Source organism: Oncorhynchus mykiss, chromosome 10, assembly GCF_057628025.1.
Source record: "Oncorhynchus mykiss isolate SJ-2025 chromosome 10, ASM5762802v1, whole genome shotgun sequence".
Taxonomy (NCBI): domain Eukaryota; kingdom Metazoa; phylum Chordata; class Actinopteri; order Salmoniformes; family Salmonidae; genus Oncorhynchus; species Oncorhynchus mykiss.
In genome coordinates, this window is record NC_143031.1 from 29,082,547 (window position 1) to 29,104,968 (window position 22,422).

General features: G+C 40.6%; 1 protein-coding gene across 2 annotated transcripts in view; it reads right to left on the reverse strand.

The window, feature by feature from the left end:
- Window positions 1–2,836: 2,836 nt before the first annotated feature.
- Window positions 2,837–22,422, reverse strand: part of LOC110533613 (delta-sarcoglycan) — a 271,937-nt gene continuing 252,351 nt past the window's right edge. Inside the window, exons 7-8 of one of the 2 annotated variants that reach the window (XM_021618006.3) lie at window positions 11,492–11,615; window positions 2,837–9,540 (exon numbers count right to left, since the gene is read on the reverse strand). In XM_021618006.3, the coding sequence (XP_021473681.1) occupies window positions 9,361–9,540; window positions 11,492–11,615 (304 nt within the window). In that variant the 3' untranslated portion in view covers window positions 2,837–9,360. The remainder of the gene's footprint in view (window positions 9,541–11,491; window positions 11,616–22,422) is intronic. The other variant, XM_021618007.3, reaches the window with a different exon arrangement.

Consider the following 22,422-nt stretch of genomic DNA (forward strand, 5'->3'; position numbering starts at 1 on the left):
CCTATATAAGCTGAGCTCCTACATCTTCATTCAGTATGGGCTAACATACTTGTTTCAGAGGACAGCCTTGAACGAAGGCAATGATTAATTTGTGGTTTATTAGAATAGTCTTAGAGGAAGTATTAATTGTTGTTCATTTGTGTACCCAGAACCAGAAGCAATGTCTAGTGTTTGACTGTTCATTCAAACTACATGCAATTATCCTAAATTAATAAAATACCATCTTGACCTTGGAAAGCCCTAGTTAAGAGATCAGGATGTTGAAGAAAGGATGACCTTACATAAAGAATGACAAAAACACCCAGAGACTATTCAATAACTGATAGTTAGAATATCATGTGTGCAGTGGACAGGAGAGTACTGGAGGACTGGGTCTGCTTTGAATGATTTACGATCCTTAGTCTGTTATTGGGGCTGTGGCAGAGTCAACTAGTGACTGGGCACTTAGCAAATATTTAGGGCTCTATTCAATCTGTATTGTGTAAATTAAGCATTAAAGCGTGATTGGGATTTAAAGTCAATGTCAATTTGGGTGGTGTTGATACACTCCTCTGATTCAGTCAATTAGCACTGGACACACGCATGTTTGTACACTGTGTGTGTTTGTGTGTGTGTGTGTGTGTGTGTGTGTGTGTGTGTGTGTGTGTGTGTGTGTGTGTGTGTGTGTGTGTGCGCGTGCGTGCATGTGCACAGTTCCTAGTGAAAGTCTACACATCCCTTGCATGTATCACAATTTGAAACCTTAAAATGTAATAAAAAAAATATTAAATTGAGATAAAAAAAAATTGACAGATTTATACAAACTTGTTGAAAATTTCAAAGTGAAAGAAAAAATATAACATTTTCCAAATGAATTACAATAAAAAAATTAATATGTCTTGATTGGTTATGTCTTCACACCTCAAGTAAATACTTGGTGGAAGCACCTCTGATAGCCATTACAGCTGTGAATGATTTTGAATAAGATTCTACCAACTTATGGAACTCTTAGGACAACATATATCTTATTGCAACATATACTGTATCTATTGATTTTGTCAAATTTGCTCAACCTCAGTCAATTTGATTGGAAATCATTGATGCACCGCAATATTCAAACCTTATCTGTGATTTTCAAACAGATTTAAGTCAGGACTGACTGCACCAGTCAGGAACACTCAACACAACTTGGAAATACATTTTGTCCTGCTGAAAAATACAACTATCGCAGGGTTAGGTATTTAGAAGACTGAGGTTTTTTTCTACCTGAGTTTTTGAGACTTTCATATTTATTTTGATCCTTTTGACAAACTCCCTAGTCACTGCTGGTGGCAAGCATACCCTTAACATGATGCTGCCACCACAGTTTCACTCTTGTGTTGTATTGGATTTGACCCAACCTAAAGTTTTTAATTTAGGCCTAAAAGTACATTTATTTGGCATGTTGTCTTGCAGTATTACTTTACAGCCTTGTTCAAACATAATATAATATTTGGAGTGAACTTTTTAACACAGGCTTCCGTCATTGCACTTTGTCATATGTAAGGGATAACCAACGAGGGGTTATGGGTTCTATGGAAAATAATGTGCGACGTGGAAGGTGTGCTCCAGAAAACGCAAGCTTCAAGAGAATGCATAGAGCCCTGAGTTGATTATCACTATTTTACCATGGCTATAATTTAACACATTGCCACTACAAATGTTTTCATTTTACAGGAATATGTTCAACATCCACTGAAGTAGCTGGAAAGTTTACTAGATAGCTACAGTAGTTGCCAAAAAGACAAACATACTTGCTAGTTCAGTCAACCAAACCTTCAGTCCTAGCTTGCTATATTACAAATCTGACAATTATGTTTTAAATTAGATTTTTGCTTTCAAAACCAGTTCAAACCAAACATGTAAGAATGAACTATAGCCATTGAATTCTACTGTGCTTATATATCGTGCATTATAGGGAAATAATGCCAATCTAGAATGCCCTTCAAGCCAATCAGAAACAAGTATTCAACAATGCCTTGGTTTAAAAGCCAGTATTGTGGAGTAAATGCAATGTTGTTGATCCTCTGTATTTTCAATTATTGTGGTGGCAGCATCATGTTATGGATATGCATGTCACCAAAAGGGACTAGGGAGTTTGTTAGGATCAACATTTATATTCAAAGAGCAAAGCCCAGGTAAAAAGTTTGAAGAAAACCTGCCTCAAACCTCTGAATACCTAATCCTGGGATATAGTTTCATTTTTTCAGGAAGATAATTACACACATTTCAAAAGACACACCAGAATGGCTTTCTAGTGGTGTTGAGTGTTCCTGAGTTTCCAGTATCAGTCCTGACTTAAATATGCTTGAAAATCAGAGACAATGTTTGAAAAATGCTGTTAATCAAAGATTCCCCAACCACATTTACTGAGCTTGAGACATTTTGACAAAAACAATGGACATAAGTTGCCCTAAGAATTATGCAAAGTTGGTAGAATCTTATTCAAAGTATTTCACAGCTGTAATGGCTGCTAATGGTTCAAGTATTAACTCTGAGGTACGAAGACAACTTAGTTTTAGTTTTTTATTAATTTGGAAAATGTTCAACATTTTTTATTTCCGTTTGAAGTAGCTGGGTTTGTAGACCAGCAGGGAAAAAAATCCAATGTAATCCTTTGTTAGATGACATTTCAAGGCAAAAAATTGTGACCACATGCTGAAAGGGATGTGGCACTGTATGTACAGTATGTGTGTCTCATAACTTTTAGATGGTGCCAAACTGAAATATAAGAATGCTGTAGTTTAGTACAACTGATCTGCTTTTCAGACAATAATAACTATAAAACAGACAAAATTAAATGCAATGTGCCTGTGGAAATGGTTCAGTCATCTTGCAATTTAGTTTATTATATACTCTCAACAATACTCAGTGGCATTTTACAGTGTGCACATCGGAAATCTAAATAAATAAAATGCTTTTATGTGGAGAAAAAAATGATATTTATATAATTTTACAGAGGCGATATAAAACATAACATCTCTTGAATATACAGTAGCACAATGCTCCACAACATTGACAGAGCTGTAAAAACCCTGCGGTAAAAACCCTCCTGAAGACTGTATTGCTTTCTTCAGCATGGATGATGAGCTAATAACAGGTGGTGCAAAATGAGGCAAATGGCCCCATTCAAATGGAGTAAAAAAAGCAGATGTTGATGCCAGGCAAAGTGGACTTTAGGAAATCCTTTTGCTCTCTAATGAACTTGAACACAGACACTGTTCACTTCAGATCGCCTCAGAAGGATTGCAGTGTATGGGAGCTAAGGACAAGACAAGTACTCAATGAGTACCGTACAAGATGACTATGTCATAGTAGGGGCCACTCCGCTTTTTGGTTTGTGTGTCTGTAACTCTGAGCATCATTAAACAAGTAAAGCCAAATACACAGTCGATAGAAGACATTCAAAAAAACTCTTAGTAGAACAAATTCCACACGACACACGCAAGGAATGCAAAGACCTCACCCCCAACTGCCAAACAAAATGGGCAAGCATTTCATTGTATTGTTGATCTCAGTGTGTGAGAAGTTTACACAAAATAAAGAAAAAGCAATATAACCTTTCCCAACTGGCAAACATGGTATACTAAACATGCTAATCTGTAGAATATCAAGATATTTACTTATTCAATCTTTTTTTGTTGTTTGAAAAACACATGATATTATAAAAGCTTTAATTTAGAAAAAGAGCAGATTTTTCATTTCATGAGGTTGTGCCCTTGACACACTCAGATGTGATTATGTGTATTTACAGATAAACGGTATAAAAAGTTGACGCTCTTGCTTATATTTCAACAACAAAAACCATGTGTTTACCAACATGTTGGCCCTGATCTTCTTGTCAAAGGCATTAAACCACTGAAAAAAGACGACAGAAGAAGAAGAGAGAGAGGGTGTGGCTGCATGCAGTTGGGTGAGTCAGAGATATCTTTGCATTCCCATCCTCTACACACAAAAAGGATTGAACCAAAAGGAAAAACTAATGTTGACAAAAGAAAGTCTGTGTGATGTGCTTCTCCTTGCCACAAGTGCATTGATATAAGGCACAGGCACAGTTTCCCCTCTTTGAACAGAGTGGGTCACTCCCAGTACGAGGAATTGGTAGGGTGACCACCTGTGAAGACCATCACCATGCAATGTTTACTATTACTACTACTACTAATGTTCTGTTAGTGGTGTAGGTTTAAAATCTGTGCTGCTTTTGCTTTCTTCACGATTTAAAAAAATCTACGTTGACATGAATTGACATGATATGAAAATGAAACCAAGCCTGACACGTTGACAGTCAAAATGATTCACAAAAGAAAACACTATTGTTACACTCTTCATATTTCAAAAGTTACAATATCTTTAGAACTGCTCAAATTTTTATAATTGAACAAAATAGCAATGAGCCTTCTATCACTACATGTGTGGTAGGTGGCATGAAGCAGAGAGATGGGGAAATGGCAGGATATTGCAGGGTTTCTAATGTGGGTGATCACCCTAGTGATTCTGGTACTGAAATTGTCTTCAGGACATAGAACAGAACATTGTCACTCCGAGTGTCTCTTTGTAAATCTCAGGAGGATCCCTCTCAGTTCCTGTCAAAGGCTGTTAGAAGGAACAGACCCCCTAAGTGTCAATGTATATGCATGATTGCGTGTGTTTCTGTGTATGTGTAGATACGTTTTTCCATGTGTTGCGTTATGTGCATTTGTCTATGTGTTTCACTGCATGTGTGTGTTTCAGTATACATGTGGATGTTTGTTTCAGTGTGCGTGTGTTTCGATATGTATGTACAGTGCCTTGCGAAAGTATTCGGCCCCCTTGAACTTTGCGACCTTTTGCCACATTTCAGGCTTCAAACATAAAGATATAAAACTGTATTTTTTTGTGAAGAATCAACAACAAGTGGGACACAATCATGAAGTGGAACAACATTTATTGGATATTTCAAACTTTTTTAACAAATCAAAAACTGAAAAATTGGGCGTACAAAATTATTCAGCCGCTTTACTTTCAGTGCAGCAAACTCTCTCCAGAAGTTCAGTGAGGATCTCTGAATGATCCAATGTTGACCTAAATGACTAATGATGATAAATACAATCCACCTGTGTGTAATCAAGTCTCCGTATAAATGCACCTGCACTGTGATAGTCTCAGAGGTCCGTCAAAAGCGCAGAGAGCATCATGAAGAACAAGGAACACACCAGGCAGGTCCAAGATACTGTTGTGAAGAAGTTTAAAGCCGGATTTGGATACAAAAAGATTTCCCAAGCTTTAAACATCCCAAGGAGCACTGTGCAAGCGATAATATTGAAATGGAAGGAGTATCAGACCACTGCAAATCTACCAAGACCTGGCCGTCCCTCTAAACTTTCAGCTCATACAAGGAGAAGACTGATCAGAGATGCAGCCAAGAGGCCCATGATCACTCTGGATGAACTGCAGAGATCTACAGCTGAGGTGGGAGACTCTGTCCATAGGACAACAATCAGTCGTATATTGCACAAATCTCGCCTTTATGGAAGAGTGGCAAGAAGAAAGCCATTTCTTAAAGATATCCATAAAAAGTGTAGTTTAAAGTTTGCCACAAGCCACCTGGGAGACACACCAAACATGTGGAAGAAGGTGCTCTGGTCAGATGAAACCAAAATTGAACTTTCTGGCAACAATGCAAACGTTATGTTTGGCGTAAAAGCAACACAGCTGAACACACCATCCCCACTGTCAAACATGGTGGTGGCAGCATCATGGTTTGGGCCTGCTTTTCTTCAGCAAGGACAGGGAAGATGGTTAAAATTGATGGGAAGATGGATGGAGCCAAATACAGGACCATTCATGGTTTGGGCCTGCTTTTCTTCAGCAGGGACAGGGAAGATGGTTAAAATGGCCAAATACAGGACCATTCTGGAAAACCTGATGGAGTCTGCAAAAGACCTGAGACTGGGACGGAGGTTTGTCTTCCAACAAGACAATGATCCAAAACATAAAGCAAAATCTACAATGGAATGGTTCAAAAATAAACATATCCAGGTGTTAGAATGGCCAAGTCAAAGTCCAGACCTGAATCCAATCGAGAATCTGTGGAAAGAACTGAAAACTGCTGTTCACAAATGCTCTCCATCCAACCTCACTGAGCTCGAGCTGTTTTGCAAGGAGGAATGGGAAAAAATGTCAGTCTCTCGATGTGCAAAACTGATAGAGACATACCCCATGCGACTTACAGCTGTAATCGCAGCAAAAGGTGGCGCTACAAAGTATTAACTTAAGGGGGCTGAATAATTTTGCACGCCCAATTTTTCAGTTTTGGATTTGTTAAAAAAGTTTGAAATATCCAATAAATGTCGTTCCACTTCATGATTGTGTCCCACTTGTTGTTGATTCTTCACAAAAAAATACAGTTTTATATCTTTATGTTTGAAGCCTGAAATGTGGCAAAAGGTTGCAAAGTTCAAGGGGGCCGAATACTTTCGCAAGGCACTGTATGTATGTATGTACGTACAGTGGGGAGAACAAGTATTTGATACACTGTCGATTTTTCAGGTTTTCCTACTTACAAAGCATGTAGAGGTCTGTAATTTGTATCATAGGTACACTTCAACTGCGAGAGACGGAATCTAAAACAAAAATGATGAAAATCAATGTCAATTTCAATTAAAAAAAAAATACATTTTAAGTAATTCATTTGCATTTTATTGCGTGACATAAGTATTTGATCACCTACCAACCAGTAAGAATTCCGGCTCTCACAGACCTGTTAGTTTTTCTTTAAGAAGCCCACCTGTTTTCCACTCATTACCTGTATTAACCTGTTGCATCTCTAGGGGCGCTATTTCATTTTTGGATAAAAAAACGTTCCCGTTTTAAGCGCAATATTTTGTCACGAAAAGATGCTCGACTATGCATATTGACAGTTTTGGAAAGAAAACACTCTGAAGTTTCAGAATCTGCAAAGATTTTGTCTGTAAGTGCCCCAGAACTCATTCTACAGGCGAAACCAAGATGAAACGTCAAACAGGAAATGAGCAGAATTTCTGAAGCTCTGTTTTCTAATGTCTCCTTATATGGCTGTGAATGCGACAGGAATAAGCTTAGACCTTCTGCCGTTTCCCCAAGATGTCGGAAGCATTGTGACGTATTTGTAGGCATATCATTGGAAGATTGACCATAAGAGACTACATTTTCCAAGTGTCCGCCTGGTGTCCTGCGTCGAAATTGGTGCGCAAAGCCAGGTGCAAGTATTTTTCCATTTGATTGAGAGGAGAAACCATGCTTCCACAAACGATATATCATCGAAGAGATATGTGAAAAACACCTTGAGGATTGATTCTAAACAACGTTTGCCATGTTTTCAGTCGATATTATGGAGTTAATTTGGAAAAAAGTTCGCGTTTTGAGGACTGAATTTTCGTTTTTTTTTGGTAGCCAAATGTGATGTCAAAACGGAGCTATTTCTAATACACACAAGAATCTTTTTGGAAAAACTGAGCATTTGCTATCTAACTGAGAGTCTCCTCATTGAAAACATCCGAAGTTCTTCAAAGGTAAATGATTTTATTTGAAGGCTTTTATGTTTTTGTTGAAATGTTGCGTGCTGGATGCTAACGCTAATGCTAACGCTAAATGCTACGCTAGCTAGCTAGTTTTACACAAATTATTGTTTTCCTATGGTTGAGAAGCATATTTTGAAAATCTGAGATGACAGTGTTGTTTACAAAAGGCTAAGCTTGAGAGATGGCATATTTATTTCATTTCATTTGCGATTTTCATGAATAGTTTGCGTTATGGTAATGAGCTTGAGTCTGTATTCATGATCCCGGATCCAGGATGGGGAGATCAGAAAGGTTAACTGCACCTCTTTGAACTCCTTACCTGTATAAAAGACACCTGTCCACACACTCAATCAAACAGACTCCAACGTCTCCACAATGGCCAAGACCAGAGAGCTGTGTAACATCAAGGATACAATTGTAGACCTGCACAAGGCTGGGATGGGCTACAGGACAATAGGCAAGCAGCTTGGTGAGAAGGCAACAATTGTTGGCGCAGTTATTAGAAAATGGAAGAAGTTCAAGATGACGGTCAATCACCCTCGGTCTGGGGCTCCATGCAAGATCTCACCTCGTGGGGCATCAATGATCATGAGGAAGGTGAGGGATCAGGCCAGAACTACACGGCAGGACCTTGTCAATGACCTGAAGAGAGCTGGGACCACAATCTCAAAGAAAACCATTAGTAACACACTACGCCGTCATGGATTAAAATCCTGCAGCGCACGCAAGGTCCCCCTGCTCAAGCCAGCGCATGACCAGGCCCGTCTGAAGTTTGCCAATGACCATCTGGATGATCCAGAAGAGGAATGGGAGAAGGTCAGGTGGTCTGATGAGACAAAAATAGAGCTTTTTGGTCTAAACTCCATTTGCTATGCTAGGAGGAAGAAGAAGGATGAGTACAACCCCAAGAACACCATCCCAACCGTGAAGCATGGAGGTGGAAACATCATTCTTTGGGGATGCTTTTCTGCAAAGGGGACAGGACGACTGCACCGTATTGAGGAGAGGATGGATGGGGCCATGTATCGCGAGATCTTGGCCAACAACCTCCTTCCCTTAGTAAGAGCATTGAAGATGGGTTGTGGCTGGGTCTTCCAGCATGACAACGACCCGAAACACACAGCCGGGGCAACTAAGGATTGGCTCCGTAAGAAGCATCTCAAGGTCCTGGAGTGGCCTAGCCAGTCTCCAGACCTGAACCCAATAGAGCATCTTTGGAGGGAGCTGAAAGTCCGTCTTGTCCAGCGACAGCCCCGAAACCTGAAGGATCTGGAGAAGGTCTGTATGGAGGATTGGGCCAAAATCCCTGCTGCAGTGTGTGCAAACCTGGTCAAGAACAACAGGAAACGTATGATCTCTGTAATTGCAAACAAAGGTTTCTGTACCAAATATTAAGTTCTGCTTTTCTGATGTATTAAATACTTATGTCATGCAATAAAATGCAAATGAATTATTTAAAAATCATACAATGTGATTTTCTGGATTTTTGGATTTTAGATTCCGTCTCTCACAGTTGAGGTGTACCTATGATAAAAAATACAGACCTCTACATGCTTTGTAAGTAGGAAAACCTGCAAAATCGGCAGTGTATCAAATACTTGTTCTCCCCACTGTATGTATGTATGTATGTTTGCATGTATGCATGTATGCATGTATGCATGTATACATGTATGTATGTATGTATGTTTCAGTGAGTGCGTGTTTTGATATGTTCTGCATGTGTGTGTGTTTGTGCGTGTGTGTGTGTGCTTCAGTGTTAGTGTGTGTGTGTGTGTTTCAGTGTTAGTGTGTGCATGTGTGTGTTCTAGAGGCAGACATTGTTGCTGATCTGGCAGGTGGAGCCTGTCCCGGCCTGTGATAGGAAGAGTTTCCCGTTGGGACAGACACACACCTCATAGACAGTCTGTCTGGTAGTGGTCCCCGAGGGAGAGGCCTTGCCCTCAGGCAGACGCAGCAGCCTGATCCTCCGCGCGTCCAGAGTGATCTAACCACAGGGAGACAACGGGTTAAATGAGGACAGAGTCATGTTATTTATTTATGTATAGATGTGGTAAAGAGGTCAATCGAACTAGACCAAAACACTGGAATTGCCATGGAAACACATGGGGGAAAGGGCTGTGGGGGAAAGATCCTGAGTCTCCTCATTGCCCCCAAACAAAATTACCCTACATTTAGGCTATTATTTATACGTATTTCACACTATGTTGAGGTAAAAACCATGTCATCGTTACCAATCAGCAGCATTGCAGTTCAAAACTACTTTGACTACAACCACCGATTTCTGTATGTGAGCAATTATAACCATCTTATAAAAACGGGATGTAGTCAAATAAAAATAATTGAATAATTGAAAAAAGGAGTGCACTGCGCCTTTACTAGTCCTGTATTAGCAGACCGATATAGCTGTGTCCCCCGCCCCACCCTTTCTAAACTTGATTATATTATTACATATTACGCAGCAAAAACAGACAAATATTTCCACATTGAACTTAAGTAACCACATTGTGGGTCTGTTACAACACATAAATCATGACAGACTTGACAAATATCCACTTTGTTAGATCAGGTTTGTTGAATGTGCGCCAATCTGGTCAATTAAACATCCACGTTCCATTGACTCCTTTACCGCATATATAGTTGGATAGGTGGGTGAGTGAGTGAGTGAGTGAGAGAGAGAGTAGAGAGAGAGAACTGTGTGACTCTACCCATGTATAGCCTCCTCTACCTAACTTCAAGACAATCACAATGAGAGATGATAAATCACTCAAAGCACTGTGGACAATATACTGTAGATCTGTTTGTATTACCTGTTCTAGCACCTCTGCCGTTCTTCTCTGGGCTAAAGAGAAGTGGCTATCGACAGACAAAGCCGTTTATGGCATTAACCTCTTAACGGCCACACACCCAACTCATCTCTGTATTGCTGAATTATTTACTCCTTTATGATTTAAGATGGACAAATCCATACCCAGCGTTCAAGCTACCAATCAATTCCAGCAATAACTTCTCACTTTACTCCGGTATTATCATTTGAATTGGTACAGTACTTCTCTCTCGCCCAACTTTACCATTCCACCAAACCAGACAGTCAGTCTAAATCCCATCTCTCTAACCTCCTCTCCCCCTCGCCCTCCCGGGACTTTTAAGGGGTTGTATTTCCTTAGCCGGGAGAGGATCTGCTCTTAATATAAAAGGTAAAAAGAGTCATTTCCAGGCGCCTCAGGGAAGCATTCCTATCAAATGACCTGTAACACTTTTAAGTAGGGAGTCTCAGCTGACTTCTCCACACATCTGCTATTGAGATAATCTCTGCAGTGAGAGAGAGGCCGGGGGCCAGGGTATCAGCAGGTCTCTAATAGGTAAACCTCACCACTAATTGCGGTTGGAAGTGCCAAGGGGCTCCTAGAGAGCGAGAGGTGTCTTGTGAAGTGTCTGTCCACGAGTCAGGCAGGTGACAAATGGACAGTTGGAAGGCAACTCAAATGGAGTGTGAGAGCAGGGGTGCAGTTACATGAGGAAGATGGCAAAGCACTAAATGTTTGATATAAGCCACATCAAGTCGATAAAATTGAGAGGGGCCTCTGTTCATGTGTTAAATCAAATAGTCCCATGATTCTGTTAAATTGTCTGATAAAACTTTGGAAAAATAACCCAAGGGCAACGATCGAACAAGTGAAGTTTTACCCTCATCAACATTCACTTCAGATCATAACATCGACAGACAGATATACAGATGTAGAGTATACACAGTTTAAGAACTCTTAATGCAGCCTTCCTTCCTTTCTGACTTCCTTCCTTCATGAGATCAGTGATTAACTAATCTGACATAACTTGAAAATAAATGCTATGGAGTGAAATCCTTTAGATCAATGACTACTTTAACAGAGGAGTAAGAAAATATGCAAAGATAAAAGTTGAGAGAATGGGCCCCCTACCTCTCCGTCTTTGGACTCTAGGCGTAGGTCACTTCTACATGTGGCCTGGATGTCCCCTGCCTCTGCTAGGATCTGAATTCCTTTAGGGGCCTCCATGTACAGAGACCGAGTGGGAGACTCCAGGCTGGAAGCGAGAGAAGAGACAATTCCATCAATGAATGACTGAATACCCAGGAGAAATCATAAGAACCATAGCCATGGGGTAGAGATGATTTATTAGGGGTTCACAGCGAAGCTATTGTTGTTAATAAGTCAAGCGTAGATTGGTAATAGTTTTTCTAATTTGGCACACAGAAACTACAGGCCATGATTGACTTGGTCAAAAGGAATGGTACTGATTGGCCTATAGGTGCCTCAGTTATAAGCAGTCTCACTTAAACCCTCATATCCGCCTCCAAATAACACCAAATGTATGCCCATATGTATGTAGGCCCATGGTAGATCTGTTAACTTAGATAGAGAAAAGCTAAGGGATTTGTTAAGTGATGGCTGAGTTATTGATCAATCAGAAAATCAGATTTTACGTGTCCATTTAAAAACTTTGTAAATCCACTTCACAGTGGCCTATCACATTTTTATGTTTTAGGTTCATCAAAGACATTACCATGATGAACCATGTTAAATTTGTCATTGGCATACAGTGTCAGGACATCTGTTTTTGGGAGATGCTGGGTTATCACATATCTGGTCGCGAAAATGTCCTTTTGTAGGATACCCGGAGGGCTTGTTCGACATTGCAGCTGACACTGCAGCCGACAGTGCAGGTGAATGCCAACTGACTGATCTACAAAGAACCTTGCATCATAAATAACTACTCATTATTATTTGTAGATCTGTCAGTAACAATTTACCCATGATATATTACGGTTTTGATCCTCTCGAACATGGCCATTAATATCCTTTGGTTGATTGGTTGAGGCTTTTTGGGTGCATGACATCACTCCGAGCTCTTACCAAAACACAAAACATGATGAATAGTTTATCTCGCCTCGGATCGGAGTGTATTCACAGAGTGTACAAAACATTAGGAACGCCTGCTCTTTCCATGACATAGACTGACCATGTGAATCCATGTGAAAGCTATGATCCCTTATATATGTCACCTGTTAAATCCACTGAAATCAGTGTAGATGAAGGGGAGGAGACAGGTTAAATAAATACTTATAAGCCTTGAGACATGGATTGTGTATGTGTGCCATTTGGTGTGAATGGGCAAGACAAAAGATTTAAGTGCCTTTGAACGGGGTATGGTAATAAGTGTCAGGCGCACTGGTTTGAGTGTATCAAGAACTGCAACCATGCTCAACAGTTTCCTGTGTGTATCAATAATGGTCCACCACCCATAGGACATCCAGCCAACTTGACACAACTGTGGGAAGCATTGGAGTCAACATGGGCTAGCATCCCGGTGGAACGCTTTTGACACCTTGTGTGTTTCTAATATTTTTTACACTCAGTGTATATATCCTTAGAAGCTGTGTGAATATAAAGTCATTGCAACCTTAGATGGCTGCACCAGACCAGTTGATGGCCCTATAGATGTTATTGGCACCCGCGGCAATAGAGGATACTAGAGCAATAACTATTGGTCAAGTGGAATTTTCCTCATTCAAATTAATATTAGATTTAAATCATGCAGACAAACAATGTGAAAATTGTGATTAGTATATCCGTATATTCACATATTGTTGCCCTATTATGTGGTCTGAACATACTGAAAAGTGGATATTTTATTCAGTAAAATGAGAAACCGTAAGTCCTGCCGCTTGCACAGTCAGCATATTACAGCTGTGAGAGTGTATGAAATTATTCTGGAATGCTAATGTGGAGTGTACCAATGGAGATTGAAATCAACATGGTAATGCGTTCACTGATTACACATAAAGGAAGATAGTTTGCTTCGTTATCCAACTGATCGTGTATCCTTTCTGTCATCCTGTCCACCCCGTTCATTGCTGCAGCAAGTGACTACAACACACATCAAGTGACTAAAACACACTAAAAGTGAAAGGTAAATTCAGTAAATTGAGATTTCCCAAAATTATTTCTGCTTGCTGCCATATGTATCAGTGGTTCATACATAGGGCCTCCATTGTGTAAGAATATGCTATCCATGTCTATCTGTTGGGGGAGTGTTGTTATCACTCTGTCAGTGATAGGAGATATGAACCAGAGTGTGGAACGGAGACAGGAAGACACTAGACAATGATCTGGGATAAGAGGTTGTGGCTGTGACTGCAGTAGCAGAGCTTCCAGTTAATTTCCCCATCTCTGTCTTCTCTGGCCACTGCCAGCCTCAGCCGCCGCCCAACAAAGGAAATTAAGTATCGATCACATGACCAACAAACAACAAGCAGAATTTATATTCAAATAACTAGCTGTCGTCTTTATTAATATCAAATGGGTTTGCTTTGCCTTCACACAGACATTCAAATGTTGTAGTGGAGGATGAATTCTAGATGAAAGATCTTGAATCATATCAGATTTCCATTATGTATTGCTGTGATATTACTTGACTGTTTTTTAGAATTGTATTATGATATTAAATATCATATTATTATATTGTAGTATATTACTGCCATTTCATTTGTTCACATTTGGAAAATGAGGACATGAAAAGGCAACAAAGGGGCCTGGGTTATAACTATAATCACATAATGGCCACCGACAGAAACACCATCTCCACCCCGCTGATCCTCAACACTGGGACCCCACATGGGTGCGTTCTGAGCCCTCTCCTGTACACCCTGTTCACCCATGGCTGCGTGACCATGCACGCTTCCAACTCAATCATCAAGTAGACGACACTACAGTGGTTGGCTTGATTACCAACAACGACAAGACGGCCTACAGGGAGGAGGTAAGGGCCCTTGGAGTGTGGTGTCAGGAAAATAACCTCACACTCAATGTCAACAAAACAAAGGAGATGATCATGGACTTCAGGAAACAGCAGAGGGAGCAGCCCCAAATCCACATCGACGGGACAGCAGTGGGGAAGGTGGAAAGTTTCAAGTTCCTCGGCGTACACATCACGGACAAACTGAAATGGTCCACATACTCAGACAGCGTGGTGAAGAAGGAGCAACAGCGCCTCTTCAACCTCAGGAGGCTGACCGAATTTGGCTCACCGAAACCACTCACAAACTTTTACAGATGCACAATCGAGAGCATCCTGTGGGACTGTATCACAGCCTGGTATGGCAACTGCTCTGCCCACAATTGTAAGGCTCTCCAGAGGGTTGTGAGGTCTGCACAACGCATCACTGGGGGCAAGCTACCTGCCCTCCAGGACACCTACAGCACCCGATGTCACAGGAAGGCCAAAAAGATCATCAAAGACAACAACCACCCAATCCACCGCCTGTTCACCCCGTTACGATCCAGAAGGCGAGGTCAGTACAGGTGCATCAAAGCTGGGACCGAGAGACTGAAAAACAGCTTCTATCTCAAGGCCAGTGATGGCTGTTAAACAGCCATCACTAACATTGAGTGGCTACAGAGTCAAATCTCTAGCCACTTTAATAATTAATAATTGGATGTAATAAATGTATCACTAGTCACTTTAAACAATGCTACTTTATATGATGTTTACATACCCTAGATTACTCAGCTAATATGTATATACTGTACTCTATACCATTTACTGCATCTTGCCTATGCCGCACGGCCATCGCTCATCCACATATTTATATGTACACATTCTTATTCATCCATTTACACTTGTGTGTGTATAAGGTAGTTGTTTTGAAATTGTTAGATTACTTGTTATATATTACTGCACTGTCGGAACTAGAAGCACAAGCATTTCGCTACACTCGTATTAACATCTGATAACCATGTGTATGTGACCAATACGATTTGATTTGATTTGATTTGACAGGTGTGCAATGTTGTCCACACTGGGAAATCATCAAATGCTTATAATATTCAAGCAGTCTGAATCTAGGCAGAAATTCAAAATAGGCTACATATCCAGCTAATTCTAAATAGGCTACAGTGCCTTGCGAAAGTATTCGGCCCCCTTGAACTTTGCGACCTTTTGCCACATCTCAGGCTTCAAACATAAAGATATAAAACTGTATTTTTTTGTGAAGAATCAACAACAAGTGGGACACAATCATGAAGTGGAACGACATTTATTGGATATTTCAAACTTTTTTAACAAATCAAAAACTGAAAAATTGGGCGTGCAAAATTATTCAGCCCCTTTACTTTCAGTGCAGCAAACTCTCTCCAGAAGTTCAGTGAGGATCTCTGAATGATCCAATGTTGACCTAAATGAATAATGATGATAAATACAATCCACCTGTGTGTAATCAAGTCTCCGTATCAATGCACCTGCACTGTGACAGTCTCAGAGGTCCGTTAAAAGCACAGAGTGCATCATGAAGAACAAGGAACACACCAGGCAGGTCCGAGATACTGTTGTGAAGAAGTTTAAAGCCGGATTTGGATACAAAAAGATTTCCCAAGCTTTAAACATCCCAAGGAGCACTGTGCAAGCGATAATATTGAAATGGAAGGAGTATCAGACCACTGCAAATCTACCAAGACCTGTCCGTCCCTCTAAACTTTCAGCTCATACAAGGAGAAGACTGATCAGAGATGCAGCCAAGAGGCCCATGATCACTCTGGATGAACTGCAGAGATCTACAGCTGAGGTGGGAGACTCTGTCCATAGGACAACAATCAGTCGTATATTGCACAAACCTGGCCTTTATGGAAGAGTGGCAAGAAGAAAGCCATTTCTTAAAGATATCCATAAAAAGTGTTGTTTAAAGTTTGCCACAAGCCACCTGGGAGACACACCAAACATGTGGAAGAAGGTGCTCTGGTCAGATGAAACCAAAATTGAACTTTTTGGCAACAATGCAAAACGTTATGTTTGGCGTAAAAGCAACACAGCTGAACACACCATCCCCACTGTCAAACATGGTGGTGGCAGCATCATGGTTTGGGCCTGCTTTTCTTCAGCAGGGACAGGGAAGATGGTTAAAATTGATGGGAAGATGGATGGAGCCAAATACAGGACCATTCTGGAAGAAAACCTGATGGAGTCTGCAAAAGACCTGAGACTGGGACGGAGATTTGTCTTCCAACAAGACAGTGATCCAAAACATAAAGCAAAATCTACAATGGAATGGTTAAAAAATAAACATATCCAGGTGTTAGAATGTCAAAGTCCAGACCTGAATCCAATCGAGAATCTGTGGAAAGAACTGAAAACTGCTGTTCACAAATGCTCTCCATCCAACCTCACTGAGCTCGAGCTGTTTTGCAAGGAGGATGTGCAAAACTGATAGAGACATACCCCAAGCGACTTACAGCTGTAATCGCAGCAAAAGGTGGCGCTACAAAGTATTAAGTTAAGGGGGCTGAATCATTTTGCACGCCCAATTTTTCAGTTTTGGATTTGTTAAAAAAGTTTGAAATATCCAATAAATGTCGTTCCACTTCATGATTGTGTCCCACTTGTTGTTGATTCTTCACAAAAAAATACAGTTTTATATCTTTATGTTTGAAGCCTGAAATGTGGCAAAAGGTCGCAAAGTTCAAGGGGGCCGAATACTTTCGCAAGGCACTGTACATATCCAGCTAATTCAAAATAGGCTACATATCCAGCTAATTCAAAATAGGCTACATATCCAGCTAATTCAAAATAGGCTACATATCCAGAGTGGGGTATAGGACTCTACAGCATGTATACTTATTTCATTATGTTTAAAATCAAGGAGATGGTCACTATCTCAGTATGTAATTGGAAATATTGACCAACCAGGGAGCGGGCATATGGACATAATGTACACTCTTAGAGAGTAAACATAGTGCTAATTGTGTCTGCTAAAACGTAAATGAGCAGAATAACACTGTGATGGTACACCATGTCCTCTCAGAGGTGACCAACACAACAGGACCAAACTTTATTTGGAGTTTGACATCAGTATAGCAGGATGAGAAACAGCTTACTATCTTCACTGTAAAGATGAAGGACAAAATATTGTCATCATGTCATGTGTTGTTGTCATGTTGTGATCAGAAAAGAGTCAAACAACAACTGTTCAATCATTGATTAGAATCACAATAAAGGAATTTTAAAAAGTATTTATTGGTTTGGAAATCCAAACAATAATTCCCATTAATCTTAGCCCAAAGTGCTCTTCCTCTTTGAAAAGCGTGTGAGCCTCAGCCTTTCCATCTATCTGTATTCAGGGTTGGGCTGTGTTGTGTGTCTCAGATGCTGCTGGAGGGAAAATAAACCGATTATAAGACATAACATTACAGCAACAGTATCCTTGGTGTCGACTCAGGATCACAGAGAGTCCCCCTCCCCCCGCTGATTATCACCCGTAAAAGAGGAAGATAAGGGGTCATTTGCATGCACCGAGAATATGAGGTGACTCCCTCCCCCCCCCCCCCCTCTCTCTCTGTTCCCTCCCTTCCTCTGGTGGCATGCACCACCATCAACATCTCCAGCTGAGATCAAAGGTTAATGACTTTTCATGCGTCCTCGTTCATATCACCAGAGTTCAAATATGCCATTGTGTAAATTATATGGTTTTCCAATTGAAAGAAATTGCATGGGATTACAATGTAAATGTACGCCATATTTTTGCGGTGTGTTTTCCCTTTTGTGTCCTTCACAACGTCTCCTAATCATAGCTAATTATGATCTGATACATACAGTATTATCTGTATAGTGGTCAACTGTGAGAAATTAAATGAAATGTATCCTACTTTAACCGGACAAGTGATCATAGAGTTAATTGGTTGGATAACAGTAGAGTTTATTATCTCCAGTGATTAGTGTGATTGTGGCTTTCTGAAATAATTTTGTGACCTGAACATCGGCAACGGCACACTATGTTCGCCCAATTACTCTGACAAATATACACTTTGAAATGGGGGTCTGTTTGACATGTCTGGGTCTTATTGCAGTGTGGATGGAAGCGCTAAACCTATTGCATTTCCACCAGGGCCTACTTCCTCAGCCGAACTACAGACACAGAATTTGTTTTAATGATTACAAATCACCTCCAAAACTCAACTCAAAGGTATAACAGTTATGACAGATTTCATGACTGTCCTACGAGAATCCAAATAGGTCAGATCAGGTTGGCAATGAATAACTTCAATCAGACCCTCTCTGATTGAAAGAACTAGTGGGGATTAACAACTCACGTCCTATTGTAAATGAACGGAGAAGATCCAGGCCTGTGCTCTCAAAATTCGCAACATACTTTTTCCCGCTGAAACTCTAACACGCTCAAAAGCGAACACTGGAACAATATTTCTAACGTAGAACGTGGGGAATGGTCAGAGGCGATCTATAGAACACTAATGTCATTATGTTTGTTATTTTGTGATGTCATTAAAAATGAAATAAAGGAAATACTGTAACTTTGAAAGTATACCCACTACACAGATGAAGTTTCCATACTAAGGGTTGTGCATGTAATATGGAACATGATGAAAGTGTTTTTGTTAAGAGAAGGATGTGATTTGAGAAGTTATAAGAGATCATTTTTTCCCCATAACTTGGCACAGTGAGTAGTCAATGCCCCGGAGTGAGGTCAGGGAGTGTGCCAGCCTGCCGGAACCGCCCTTTTTGAGCAAAATGTATAAATAATGGGTTAAGAAAAAAACAGAAGGAACCAGAAAATGTATGAAGCGGCTGCTACACATTTAAAATGGTTTGAAGTTTGAATCTCAACATGAGGTGGAGATGATAACATCACCTCCCGGACAATCACTGGTACGGCTGATTAGCTGTCCTAAGTAAAGTATCATCAAAGCAAATATAAGTAGGACCATCCTGTTACTCTCCTCAAACCATCGTATTACTCTACTCTCATCACCCCACTGGGGAATCATCGATAAGGTTGGCAAGTCTATCTTCAAAGAAGTATCTTAAAGAGCGAATGGAAGGAAAATTAACTATTAACTAGGAACTAACTAGGAACTATTTTGGACAATCAGAGCCTTACAAGCGTGCCGCGAAATGGCCCATTACCCTTTCCAAGACTGCCCCGTTCACCGAGAAATCTCTGGCGAACCCAGGCATTTCAAGTAAATACATTAATGATTTCTTGCTCAAAGAGGGCTGCGGTTCGTGTGCAAAGTATATGGTTATTGTAGTTGAGAGTAGTTTCTGAATGTGGCAATGTCAAGTGTCTCTGTCCCTCTCTCTCCATCTCTTCTTTAACAAGAACCCATGTTGTTGTCATTCCGCTAGGGACCTGTTTTCAGCATATTACGTCTCCAGTCAATAACCGGTGCAGAGTGTGTATGTTTATCCTGTGTTCACATTTAATTACCTGGTAAATAAATACAGTAATTAAACCAATTTGTGTGGTACTGAATCATAAGTAAGGTTCTGGTAAGATGCGAGGACTGTTCAGAATGGTGATATGATACGAGGTTTTGAATAATAAGTTGACTGTTTATAGGTGTGATAGGTAAAGATCTTTTAGAGTTTGATTCGGGAGATGGTAACTCTTTATAGAACTCGCTCTCGTGGTGCCCCAGATCCTAATGAGTTAATTGTTACGTGATTCATTTAATCAGGTAACAATTAGACATATTTAGTTAATTCGAAAAACAACAGTCAATGCTAATGTCAAAGTCAAGTCACGACACGGTCGAATAATAAAGCCAAATAAAATAGTGGCTCCATTTTCAAAGGAAGCCTTTTATGGGTTTGTCACATTAGTTCTTGAGAACACATTCCATGTTCAAGGAGTTATTGTGATGTTTTTTGTGCTCTCAAGCTAGGCGTCATATTGTTTTGTCTTTATCTGTGTACAGAACGGGTCAGGACATCTGTCAAATATTCCTGTCCGCCTTTCTGCTGCCACAAGTGAGAAATGTATTCAATAGAAAGACATGTAATGTGGATGACACATGATCTTCAACCGAAGAGATATGATGCCGGCTATTGTTCTAAGTAGGAGAATATGACTCTCAAAATAGAACATGATGGGATCCTGAATTGATGCCTGCCATGGATTCCAACACATTATGGAAATATTCGATTTTACTCATGCTCCACTGCGCTCACCCCTCTTTCCAATGTAATTGGATAATTTGGGTCATATCTCATTTTCAATTGGCTACTTGTTACAAAAGAGCGCTTAAATAGAAGAAAAAGCCCTAGCCTCCAACCAAAAAATTACACTGGGAATGGTATGCTGAGCTCCGGAGCATCACTCAAAGTGATCTGTCCTTTTCCTAAAAATGCTGCCAAAAATCAGCTGTTTCTATGTCAAACAATTGTGTTATATTTCAGTCTTCTGTTATGTATATAAAGTGTAATATTTCGATGCAAACACTGACATGGTACAGGTGTCTTCTTTTTTGCAAGCCTATAACCATGTTTGTGCGTTGTATATGTTTGTTTCAAAGTCGATTTTTTTAAGACTACCAAGAGTCACTGTCTGACCCCAGATTTAGCCCACTGCAGTAAAAGGTTAAATGATCATGTCTAAAGCTCCGTAAATGATTGATGAGTCACGGTTCATTTACATGAAGAAGCTGTACAGTTCTATCTAAGTACCACTGAATGGGCCTCCTCTGTTCTGAAAGTGAAGGATGATGCATGGGCTGCTACAGTAGCACGGTGATGCTATGAACTGCGTGTTCATACAGAGTGTTCATTTTGATTGATGGGTGTCAGAATGTTTGGTGAATGTGGAGGCAGGGATGATAACCAGTGTCAACTGTCAACGAGGGTGGGCCCACTGTACCCTTCTCTCCTCTCACTCTGTTAGGGCCAGGGGGAGGGAGAGAGGTGCTGTGTCTGTGGCTTTACAAACATCATTTTATGGCAGGGGTGTCAAATACATTTTGCCCCGGGGGCTCCATTTGGTCTGCAACGAGTCCTCTATCTATTGTTTTGGGAATTTTTGATACTCCCTGACTGTCTAGTTTTCATTTCTGTGAATGTAAGTGAGCTGGACAGTCAACAAAACTGTATAAATGTAGGTCCATTATAATTTCTACACAGTTTAAATTTGGGTTTAGTCATTTTAAAGTATATTTACTTTGTTTCGCCCCCACCCAAATGATAATCTCAAAACGCACACGGACCCCAAAACACTGTGCTATATGTTTGACACCCATGTTGTAGATTGGAAGGTGAAGAGTGTGCTTGTGTGTGTCTGTCCAGATATGTTTTGGGTGGTTGTGTGGTAGTATAGTCAGTCACCTGTGTGTCGGTGGAGGCCAATGCTCCAAGTGGCACTAACTGCTCATTATCTCTCTCCCTACAAATCTGTCGTCCCTGCCATGTCTAATCCACCACTTGTCAGCCATCAGCCACACTCTACTTCTCTTTACCCCTATCCCTCTCTCCCTTCTCTACGTCTCTTGCCTCTGATATTGGCATTGTACTTCATATGTTTGTTTTAGTTCATGAGAAGCTCCTTTAATTACATTCTGATGAGCATCCGGGCATTGATCTGGGTAGAGAGGTGGCTCATCCACTGCCAAAGATACAGCCATTGATCTGTACATGTCGGAGACCACACAACAACGCAGCCAAATGGTTCTTCATCAACACTCAACTGGACGGGATGGAGTTGCTCGAGGAGTGTAAATTGCTTCACAGAGTCGAGTCTTTCCAAGCTACAGGTCATTGGAAGAAAGTCCAATCCTGTAGGCCTGTTCCAAAGCTAATTTTTATATTTAATTATCCTTTATTTAACTAGGCAAGTCAGTTATGAACAAATTCTTACTTACAATGACGGCCTACCCCGGCCACACCCAAACCCGGACGAAGCTGGGCCAATTGTGCACCGCCCTATCGGAATCCCAAACATGGCCGGTTGTGATACAGCTTGGAATCGAACAAGGGTCTGTAGTGATGCCTCTAGCACTGAGATGCAGTGTCTTAGACCGCTGCACCACTCGGGAGTCCCCAAAAGTAATATTAC